This window comes from Cydia pomonella, chromosome 3 (genome assembly GCF_033807575.1).
Source record: "Cydia pomonella isolate Wapato2018A chromosome 3, ilCydPomo1, whole genome shotgun sequence".
Taxonomy (NCBI): Eukaryota; Metazoa; Arthropoda; class Insecta; order Lepidoptera; family Tortricidae; genus Cydia; species Cydia pomonella.
The window spans coordinates 19,408,410-19,420,390 of record NC_084705.1 but is presented as its reverse complement, the minus strand read 5'-3'; the positions used below and the strand labels follow the sequence as shown (position 1 = coordinate 19,420,390).

General features: G+C 40.5%; 1 protein-coding gene across 1 annotated transcript in view; it reads left to right on the top strand.

The window, feature by feature from the left end:
- The first annotated feature begins 454 nt into the window (after positions 1–454).
- Positions 455–11,981, top strand: part of LOC133516224 (cleavage and polyadenylation specificity factor subunit 1) — a 55,153-nt gene continuing 43,626 nt past the window's right edge. Inside the window, exons 1-9 of the mRNA XM_061849037.1 lie at positions 455–835; positions 1,533–1,753; positions 1,875–2,048; positions 2,355–2,518; positions 2,956–3,095; positions 3,539–3,649; positions 5,281–5,462; positions 10,905–11,049; positions 11,208–11,401. Coding sequence (XP_061705021.1) covers positions 673–835; positions 1,533–1,753; positions 1,875–2,048; positions 2,355–2,518; positions 2,956–3,095; positions 3,539–3,649; positions 5,281–5,462; positions 10,905–11,049; positions 11,208–11,401 — 1,494 coding nt within the window. The 5' untranslated portion in view covers positions 455–672. The remainder of the gene's footprint in view (positions 836–1,532; positions 1,754–1,874; positions 2,049–2,354; positions 2,519–2,955; positions 3,096–3,538; positions 3,650–5,280; positions 5,463–10,904; positions 11,050–11,207; positions 11,402–11,981) is intronic.

Sequence of the window (11,981 nt, the reverse complement as noted above, 5' to 3'; positions counted from 1 at the left end):
ATCGATAGTTTAGTACATCCCTAGTTCACAACTAAAAAGAATATAAAGTATCAAATTTTTTAAGTGTTTAAAGCCTGCTGCACCAAAATAAGGTCAAAAGTATCTAAAGCAATACCTACCGGTCTTTATCCAATAAATAAATTTCGACATAAAATCCCTTTTTTCGTGATTTTCTCGAATGGCTCGCTTGCCACATATTTCACACTTAGTAAACCGTTTTCTCAGTGGCATTGTAACAAACTCGCTCTTTACTCTGATTACGGTTCACTGTTTTCGATTTTTTTTCTAAATAAAAAAGAAATTGCACGAAATACCCGAACAAAACATTGACGCCTTCATAACAAACAAAACAATTAGGCTGTCAGTTGACTTGATGTAAACTTGACAGAATAAATAGCACTGACGTTTTCTTTTTCTTTGTTGGCGAAGATTTGCGAAACAAACTCCATATAAAACTTTTTTTGTTCCTATAGTTGCGTCAGCCTGGCGTCTGTCTACAAATTCATAACAAATCGAATGCTAATTCTTCACGTATGATTTAATAACTATTATGTGAAATATAAAGCGTCTATACAAATATTAAGTAACTTTTATGGGTTACATGAAATGTTTATTTAAGTGCACACAAAGTGATATTTTCCGAACATAACCTATAACGAGTCTACAGCAAAAATGTTTTCTATTTGCCGACAAACGCATCCTGCCACGGGCATAGAACATGCCGTCAGCTGTTGTTTCTTCAACAATGACGAGACCTGTTTGGTTACGGCGGGCGCTAACATTATCAAAGTGTTCAGGTTGCTACCAGAAGGACCTAGCAGGGAGGTTAACGCCGGTAAGAGTTTTTACTTTTCGTGGAAAACAAAAATTGCTACTATTGTATTTTGTGCTTGATACAAAATAAGGTATCATCATTACTTAGGTCTGCTAGCGTTAATTTCAAGCAAAAGGCTGTTTTTTTGCTAGAGATCGGCAATTTATTAGAAAAGCATACTCTATACAGTTATACCATCTAAGGATTTTTTTTTATTAAAAAAAATGATTGTTTTCGTACCTACATTGACTAGAATACACAATGGTACATAGAAATTGGTTTAATAAATTGGATACTTCTTTAATTGCAAACTTGTACAGAAGTTATTGTTACATCCAGAACATCTTCATTTTAAAACCATAATTTAATTAAACAACAGTTGACTTTCAGTTGGAGTTGTTACACTTATCTCAGATTATATGTAGATGTGTATGACATAGGTTTGAATTGTCCCATTCCAGTCTTCGGAACATTTTTTGTACCAGGCACAGGATATTTCATTAATGGTTCTTTAACTCTTCAAGTGGTATACATAGTTTTTGAGTTATTGGAATTTTATTTCAATTAATCTTTGAAATTTAAATGAAATAATCGGTCGAGAGTCACTCCAAGGGCTAAGACCTGATACCGCAATGAAGATGTTAATATTATTATAACTAGGGAACTATTAAAAGAAAGTCCAGCCTACATAAGACAACATTTTATACCATTTTTACAGCTGGCCAGCCAATACCCCCAAAAATGAAGCTAGAATGTCTTGCAACATATACACTGTGGGGAAATGTGATGTCATTGGCTTCAGTGAAAAGCCCCAGCTCTGGACGGGACTTACTGCTTGTATCTTTCAGGGAGGCTAAGCTCTCAGTTTTGCAGTATGATCCTCAGACTAATAACTTGATTACCCTGAGCATGCACTATTTTGAGGAAGAAGATATGAAGGTAGGTCATGTTTGCTGACATACCTATGTAAAGATTGACACATTTCTTTTAGAATAAATAAGTATATTAAATCCCTAAGGGTCTTACAAATTAATATTTAGACTGTATTGTAAAAATGCAGAATGGTTGGACAACTCACCCTCACATCCCCTGGATCCGGGTAGATCCAGAGGGCCGATGCGCTGTCATGCTGCTTTATGGCAAAAAGCTAGCTGTACTGCCATTTCGGAAGGATGTCACTTCAGAGGAAGGAGACCCTTTGGAAGCCAAGCCACTTGCTGACTTGAAGAAGAATGTAAGTCTGTCTACCAATCTGTACTATAGGTAGGGCAGCTTAATACTTTTCTGCTTTTATTCTATTTTATCAACTGCCCACAAACACAAAAAAATGGAAAATACTTAATAAGCTTTTTCTGTTTTATCTTTTCATGGCTAAACTCGAATGACTAAATTTGAAGTTTACACTTCTATGAAAATAGGATATAGGCTAATTAATTATTTTAACACCATACTCTGAGGGGAGGAACTGAAAGTGAACAAATCAAATGCCATGCAGAAAACGTTGTCATGTCGTGTCAAACCAAATGTTTTCATGTCACAGGCACCAACAACTCCAGTAGTCCGGGCACCAACACTGGCGTCTTACGTAATAGTCCTCAAAGACTTGGACGAGAAGATAGACAACATACTGGACATACAGTTCCTACATGGTTACTATGAACCTACACTACTGTTGTTGTATGAACCTGTGAGGACTTTTGCTGGGTAAGTATAGTTTTTTATGAGATTTCGTAGATCGTGCAGAACAGTAATTATGGTTTTCATATGATGTTCAAAAAGTAATTGTAGGTATAATAAAGCTAACGAAAGCAAATATGCTTGCAATGTACGCTCTTTATTAGGCATATTTCGTCCAGTATTAACTGTAGTTCATTACTAAAGCTCGATATATAAATATGTGAACTCCCGAACTTTCATGGCGACCCTGCCAAGGGGTTACTTTCAAACAAAGAGTGCCGTGATTAATATGATTTGTCTTAATCGTCAAGCGTCTACTGTTAATATGTATAAAATGTGACGTTTTCTCATGACTTCCTGGTAAGATTATGTAAATGGACAAAGTAGCTTTAAACAATACTTATTTCAATGTTATTTTTGAATGTTAAAAAGTTGTAGTTAACACCCTGTATGAACATCCACAGTCGTACAGCAGTGCGTAATGACACCTGCGCCATGGCGGGGGTGAGTTTGAACATGAGCGCGCGCGTGCACCCCGTGATTTGGGCGACGTCCGGGCTGCCCTTTGACTGTCTGCGCGCCGTGCCCATCCAGCGCCCACTGGGTAAGTCTATTCAAACCCTGGTTATAACGGCCTTTGTGTAAAGCTTTTCAGTACGCACGACTCTTCACACATCTCTTGATAGACTCGGTTTTCGGGTACGGGTATCGCTTGTATGGAAATCCGGCAACATTTTTGTAGAAGGCGATTTAGTACGCAAGGGTTTTGGTGTCATGGTGACTTTTTTCCTATCGATTGAGTCCCTAAATATAAGATGATGATGATTACGAAAAAACAATTTTCTATATTAATTGTATGAAGTGCGAGAACGCAGAAATAGGTTCATGTCGAGTCGTGTATAGTCATTATAACGTCTGTCAGTGCCCTTTTATACCTCTCTGTAAGTCTTATTTCCATCCGTATTTTACTTATTATGTGTTATTATAATCATCATTAATTCCCTTGACCTCATTACTTTTTGTGGAATAATTAATTTCGAATTTCAGGTGGTTGTCTGATAATGGCTGTGAACTCTCTGATCTATCTTAATCAATCAGTGCCGCCGTACGGCGTGTCTCTCAACAGTGTCGCCACGCACACAACCAACTTTCCTCTCAGTAAGTAACAAAGAAGAAAAAATAGTACGAAAAATATACGGAATCAGTGCAGTTCGCAAATAGATTTCGTACAGTAATACCCCGCTTTACGCGACCCCGGATAACGCGGATTCGCTATAACGCGGTTTTTAGATTTTCGCGCTAAATTGCCCCGCTTTACGCGAGTGCACTATTGGTCACTGAATTGATAGTATCTGATTGGTTATTTACTTGGCCGTGCCACATCGCGCCACCTCGGATGGTAATCTACCTTCTAACTATAAATATTATTACGTTATTGGTAGATGCACGAATAAGAGCACTCTACCAGTATTTTGGCGATCAAATCGAAAGGCGTGGGTGACCAGAGAAGTTTTCACAGACTGGTTGAATCATCAGTCATGTTTCTGACTAGAAGTCAAAGATTACTGCGTCTGAAATGGACTTCCACGGAAAGTGCTGTTGCTCCTGGATAACGCTCCACGCTGGTGGATGTCAAACCAACTTTGGATTATCCGCGAGATTTAGAAGTTCAATTGATGTACCTGCCACCAAATACTACATCACTCTTGCAGCCCATGGATCAACGTCGAACATCCAGATCTGTCATAAAGTGTTATCCAGGAAGCGTTGTCAAAAATATATTCCGGTTTGAACATGTTAGAAAGTATCACATGTTATAATTAATTTCCTGAGTGACATATAAACAATTTTCTAATAAAAGCGGTTTGATTCTAAATTTGGTACTTTATTAAAAGACCCCGGTATACGCGAAATTCGCTTTACGCGATTTTCCCTGGAACGCATCTCTCGCGTAAAGCGGGGTATTACTCTACTTAGCGTATAGATAACTACTCTAGGTGGCTAAAAGCTCAGTGGTTGTTTCCACAAAAACGTGAGTTTACCACAAACTTTGACAGATTTTCTAGTAAGCTTAGAATAAATTTAAAAGTGGAAAAATTACTGTCTTGGGTGAGACTCCAATCCAATCTGTCACCTAAATATATCACCTAAGCGTTTTTACCTGGGGGAATACTACTGGGACGTAAATGATGAAGAATCTTTTAATCTAAATAACAATTTATTTAATTTACTCTAATAAAATACAGTATTTCATTTAAGTTTAAAGTAAAGTTCAATGTAGGGTACGTAAGAAAGTTATAAGAATTAAGCTTAGATTCCGTCGACGTCTAAGAAGTGTAACGTTCTTACGGTAGATCTCGCTAGGGTCCCGTGCACCCATATGGCGGAAAAATTTGCTGCCTATTGATGAGGTCTTGGTGGCTCAGATGGCGCTGGAGTATCGATCCAGAGGCCGTGAGTTCAAGTCTCACCCAACACAGTAATTTTTCCTCTTTTAAATTTATTCTAAGCTTAATAGCATCGTTCGCAGACGTTTCTGCTTGTTAAAAAAAAATAGATTTTCTAGTGGTAGATATTTTCAGATGATATGATCAGAATCTACGTACATTATTTAGCAACTAAACAATTTTTTTTCCTTTATTTTATTGCATTGCAGGTTTTTTATGTGATGTTACGATAAAATTTATTCTAGGAATTTCTAGATTTTTGGACAATAATGTGTCATTGTAATACCTTAGATGTTGGGCACTGTTTTGTACTTCGACTATATGAATGTATATGTTTTATAGGAATTCAAGAAGGCGTGTGTATCACGCTAGACGGGGCCTGCGTGGCCCCGCTGGGAGAGGGCCGGTTGGCGCTGTCGTTGAAGGGTGGCCAACTGTACGTGCTCACATTACTAGCGGACTCCGTGCGCAGCGTGCGTAGCGCGCATCTCGACCGTGCCGCGGCGTCCGTGCTTACTACCACTGTGCGTATATGAGTTTCTACATAAAAAAGAAACCGACTGTTGTTTGTTACTTAATTTCGTATTTGACCTTTTTGAAGTTACTATTGGATAGCCGGGTCCACACAGAGCGAGCACACGCGCGAGCCAGGCGGCTAACTCGGGTAAGGAAAACGCGCGAGCCGCCTCAGCCGAGGCACGTCTACACTGGCCGTATTGTGCGTGACGAAATTGCCTCGCGCGTATGCTCGCTCTGTGTGGACCCGACTGATAGAGTAGGACCAAGCTAACTCTGCACATATTTTGTAGTTAAAAAATGTGTTATAAATCACATAAACGTCAAATTACTATGAGAACATGACGTTTATAATGGTATATTTATTTCTTTTTCTTTATCACGTTAAGAGCCCTTAATCCTTGGAGCGTTCTCCGATTTCACGAAATAACGCTCGATAGATGGCGTTGGCGCTCGGTACGCGAGCGCCGGCAACGCGACGCGCGTTTCAATGCAGACTAGAATAATCTTGATAGTTTTCAATATAATTTCAAGCAACATTAATTTTAGTGTCATATGATATCATATGGGCACTCTTTATTTTATTGTATATGCACAGTAGTTTTTTTTTTTTATGTACACTACTACTAAGTGTACAGACTACAGAGTGTACTATAACCCTTGCTCTTTATTCTGTCTCTTTCACACCAATGGAAAATGAAGAAGTTACTAAATGACTGCAGGTATAAATAAAGTATATTAGTGCGATAGAGAGACAGATAGTGTTTCGTTGTCGTATCGTAAACGATTGGCATGTTGGCCACACACTTGCTTAGTGCCTAGCCAAAATACCAATCGTTTGCGTATATTAGTGCGATAGAGAGAGAGTAGTGTTTCGTTGTCGTATCGTAAACGATTGGCATGTTGGCTACGCACCCATGATACCTAGCCAAGAAGCCAATCAATCGCGCATATTAGTGCGATAGAGAGACAGATAGTGTTTCCTTGTCGTAGCGTAAACGTTTGGCATGTTGGCTATGCACCCATGCTGCCCAGCCAAGATGCCAATCGTTTGTGCATATTAGTACGAGAGAGAGACAGATAGTGTTTCGTTGTCGTATCGATTGGCATGGTGGCTACGCACCCATGCTGCGTAGTCAAGATGCCAATCGTTTGCGCACATTAGTGCTATAGAGTTTCAGTGTTATTTGAAATCACGTTAGGGTTTGTATTATTATTTTTGACCCGAATGAAGTCCATCCAGGTTCTTATGATGGAGTCAGGAGTTGGTCACCAGAACTCCTAATCTACTCATTATAATTCCATCGTGCTTGGGCTCAAAAGATTTGCCCTGACGAACACCATCGATCTAGATGAGGTCCAGGGTCTCATGACGGAGTCAGGAGTTGGTCACCAGAACTCCCCAGAACTCCTAATCTACTCATCATAACTCCATCGAGTTTGGGCTCAATAGATTTACCCTGATGAGCACCATCAATCTAGATGAAGTCCAGGGTCTCATGATGGAGTCAGGAGTTGGTCACCATAATTCCTAATCTACTCATCATAACTCCATCGTGTTTGGGCTCAATAGATTTGCCCTCACGAGCACCATCAATCTAGATGATGTTCAGGGTCTCATGATGGAGTCAGGAGTTGGTCACTAGAACTCCTACTCTACTCATCATAACTCCATCGTGTTTGGGCTCAATAGATTTGCCCTGATGAGCACCATCGATCTAGATGAGGCCCAGGGTCTCATGATGGAGTCAGGAGTTGGTCACCAGAACTCCTAATCTACTCATCATAACCTCATCGTGTTCGGGCTCAATAGATTTGCCCTGACGAGCATCATCAATCTAGATAAAGTCCAGGGTCTCATGATGGAGTCAGGAGTTGGTCACTAGAACTCCTAATCTACTCATTATAATTCCAACGTGTTTGGGCTCAAAAGATTTGCCCTGACGAGCACCATCGATCTAGATGAGGTCCAGGGTCTCATGATGGAGTCAGGAGTTGGTCACCAGAACTCCTAATCTACTCATTATAATTCCATCGTGTTTGGGCTCAAAAGATTTGCCCTGACGAGTACCATCGATCTAGATGAAGTCCAGGGTCTCATGATGGAGTCAGGAGTTGGTCACCAGAACTCCTAATCTACTCATTATAATTCCATCGTGTTTGGGCTCAAAAGATTTGCCCTGACGAGTACCATCGATCTAGATGAAGTCCAGGGTCTCATGATGGAGTCAGGAGTTGGTCACCATAATTCCTAATCTACTCATCATAACTCCATCGTGTTTGGGCTCAATAGATTTGCCCTCACGAGCACCATCAATCTAGATGATGTTCAGGGTCTCATGATGGAGTCAGGACCTGGTCACTAGAACTCATAATCTACTCATTATAATTCCATCGTGTTTGGGCTCAAAAGATTTGCCCTGACGAGTACCATCGATCTAGATGAAGTCCAGGGTCTCATGATGGAGTCAGGAGTTGGTCACCAGAACTCGTAATCTATTTATCATAACTCCATCGTGTTTGGGCTCAATAGATTTACTCCGACAAGCACCATCAAATTACCATTATGATGAATAGATTAGGAGTTCTGGTGACCAACTACTGAGTTCATCATGAGACCCTCGACTTAATCTAGATCGATGGTACTCGTCAGGGCAAATCTTTTGAGCCCAAACACGATGGAGTTATGATGAATAGACTAGGAGTTCTGGTGATCAACTCCTGACTCCATCATGAGACCCTGGACCTCATCTAGATCGATGGTGCTCGTCAGGGCAAATCTTTTGAGCCCAAACACGTTGGAATTATAATGAGTAGATTAGGAGTTCTAGTGACCAACTCCTGACTCTATCATGAGACCCTGGACTTTATCTAGATTGATGATGCTCGTCAGGGCAAATCTATTGAGCCCGAACACGATGAGGTTATGATGAGTAGATTAGGAGTTCTGGTGACCAACTCCTGACTCCATCATGAGACCCTGGGCCTCATCTAGATCGATGGTGTTCATCAGGGCAAATCTATTGAGCCCAAACACGATGGAGTTATGATGAGTAGATTAGGAGTTCTGGTAACCAGCTCCTGACTCCATCATGAGACCCTGGACCTCATCTAGATTGATGGTGCTCGTCAGGGCAACTCTATTGAACCCAAAGACGATGGAGTTATGATGAGTAGATTAGGAGTTCTGGTGACCAGCTCCTGACTCCATCATGGGACCCTGGACCTCATCTAGATTGAAGGTGCTCGTCAGGGCAACTCTATTGAGCCCAAACACGATGGAGTTATGATGAGTAGAGTAGGAGTTCTGGTGACCAACTCCTGACTCCATCATGAGACCCTGGACCTCATCTAGATCGATGGTGCTCATCAGGGCAAATCTTTTGAGCCCAAACACGTTGGAATTATAATGAGTAGATTAGGAGTTCTAGTGACCAACTCCTGACTCCATCATGAGACCCTGGACTTTATCTAGATTGATGATGCTCGTCAGGGCAAATCTATTGAGCCCGAACACGATGAGGTTATGATGAGTAGTTTAGGAGTTCTGGTGACCAACTCCTGACTCCATCATGAGACCCTGGGCCTCATCTAGGTCGATGGTGTTCATCAGGGCAAATCTATTGAGCCCAAACACGATGGAGTTATGATGAGTAGATTAGGAGTTCTGGTGACCAGCTCCTGACTCCATCATGAGACCCTGGACCTCATCTAGATTGATGGTGCTCGTCAGGGCAACTCGATTGAACCCAAACACGATGGAGTTATGATGAGTAGATTAGGAGTTCTGGTGACCAGCTCCTGACTCCATCATGAGACCCTGGACCTCATCTAGATTGAAGGTGCTCATCAGGGCAACTCTGTTGAGCCCAAACACGATGGAATTATAATGAGTAGATTAGGAGTTCTAGTGACCAACTCCTGACTCCATCATGAGACCCTGGACCTCATCTAGATCGATGGTGTTCGTCAGGGCAAATCTTTTGAGCCCAAACACGATGGGATTATAATTAGTAGATTAGGAGTTCTGGTGACCAACTCCTGACTCCATCATGAGAACTTGGACTTCATCCGGGTCAAAAATAATAATGCAAACCCTAACGTAATTTCAAGTGAAAATGCGTTTTTCAGAAAATCGCAGCCAAATAACACTAGACCTTACTCATAGTGTTGTGTTCCTGCCGGTGAGTAAGGTTGCCAGAGCTCAACGAGGGGCGGGAGGGGGTTAGGGTCGGCAACGCGCATGTAACTCCTCTGGAGTTGCAGGCGTACATATGCGGGCCGTATGCTTGTTTGCCACCGACTTAGTATTAAAAAAAAAGTAACACTGAAAATCCATCAATAAGCGAGTCTGTTAGGCATACTGTAAAAAATGAACTTTTATTAAGATTTTCTAATCGCAGTATATAGCACTTCTCGGAACTCCGTAGCTGATTACGATCGCAACGAATGCCTGACAATCGAGCACAGGTCCGTCCTCTAAGCGCGCTCCGCGCGGACTGAGAGCGGGGCGTCGCTGCTGCGTGATTTATACTTGTTTTAAAAAAATATAAATTTACGGTAATGTAGGTCCCATAGTTACGATTTTTTTTTTATAGGTTAACATAAAGTTACAGTTTGCTATAATATTATTTTTAAAGCAAAATATGCGTACAATTTGCGGAAATAAAATATAATAAAACCCTGTTTTCGCCAAAAAAATGAAGAAAACTCGGAAGGTATTTTATCAGTTTTTTCAAATGAATCTTCGATTGTTAATCATTCCAGCCCCTCGTACGAGATATGTTAAATCAAATTGTAGTCATTCATGTACCAAATGATTCTTGTTTATAGCAAAATTGAGAACCGAAACGCCACATCTCACTGCAAAATTTGGAAAAGACTCCCAAAAAACCTCATTAAAAAAGAGGTTTAAAAGAGAAAATGAAAATTTGAACTGTTGGAGCCGCTAGTTTAGGAAACGATTATTTAAGTACGTTACCAGTTTTTGAATAAATACTTATAGTTACGTCGTAATCTTGAATGAAAAAGGAAGCATTTTACAAAATACGCTCGTCTGTAGGAATAAGGACTCTTAAAGTGTTTTTCTAGGCATAACTGTTCACCGATTTGCAAGACCGAAATAAGTGCTTCACTTATGGGATCACTTTGGTCTTGCAAATCGGTTGAATACGTTTTGTTCGGAGATCGTTTGACGTAGAGAGATTTGGAGCAATTATAGCAAAACTGCAACCACTAACACTAAAACGGAATATTTCGTATTTTAGGTGGGAATTACTACCCACTACTACCCATATAGTACCCACAGTACAAGCTTTGCTTAGTTTGGGGCTAAGTTGTCATGTGTAAAATTGTCCTGAGATATGTATTTAATTTATTTAGGGGGTTGATAGTATCAGCATATCGCCCCTATATGCTGAAAACAGTAACGTGTAATGTATTGATTTCAGATGTGTGTGATAGAGGAAGACTTCCTGTTTCTTGGCTCACGTCTCGGAAATTCACTGTTATTGAGAGTGACGGAAAGAGAGAATCGAATGTTGTTCTCTGTGGACAAGCCTTTGGAGGCCACGGTCGATTTGACTGTTGAGAATGGTATGTGAATCATCTGTATTGCAAACGCAATGTTACTTCTGTAGGAAATTACAACCCAGATAATTGCCTTCGAAATTATCAGGTTTCGCATTTTATTTATTCAGATGTCGAAATTGTATGTAAGGTATATGTAAATGTATTTTTTTATTATATTACAGAGCAAGAATACGCAAATCAAACCCAACAAAAAGACAAGGATAAAGACTCTGACCCCGCAGCGAAAAAACGTCGCCTGGATTCTCTGTCTGACTGTATTGCCACGAATGTTATCGAGATTAGCGACAAAGATGAGTTGGAAGTGTACGGAAGCGATATTAGGACGTCTACTCAGCTGACCAGCTATGTGTTTGAGGTACGTGGACGTGGATGACTATAGGGCTCATAGAAGAAAGGTACGTAACATCGTATTTTCACGGGAACTTACGATCGTGTCTTGCTATTTCATTCGGTCTCGGTACAAAAATAACTGACATTGAAATACGAACGTTTCCGAGAAAATACAAAGGAAAACAATTATGCACTATATCTCTACGTTGTTTTTTTTTTAAATGTGACTAGACAGTTTGGTCGACATAGTGATAGAGAAATGAGGAAAGGAGAAAGTAAGAATAGAGAAAAGAAGTTAATGTGGAGCAAAACAATGACGCTATTTACAGATTGTATTTTTGAGTAGCTACTAATAAATAGTAGTCAACACCTGCAGGGTCTATTCCTTTCTCAGTGGGGGCGGCGGGAGATCTGTACGTTGGTATGTACGTTGAGTAGCTTTAATCTTTTGAACGCCAAGAAAACCTAAAGTCTTGACTAAGTCTTGACTAGTCGTGCCCACAGCGCCAAGGACAACTATAGGTGTTATGGCGGACGCTGTCAAAGTATTCTTCACACTTTTGAGTAAGGTTTACATTAGCTCCCTTGCGCTTGGGATTTTGGCG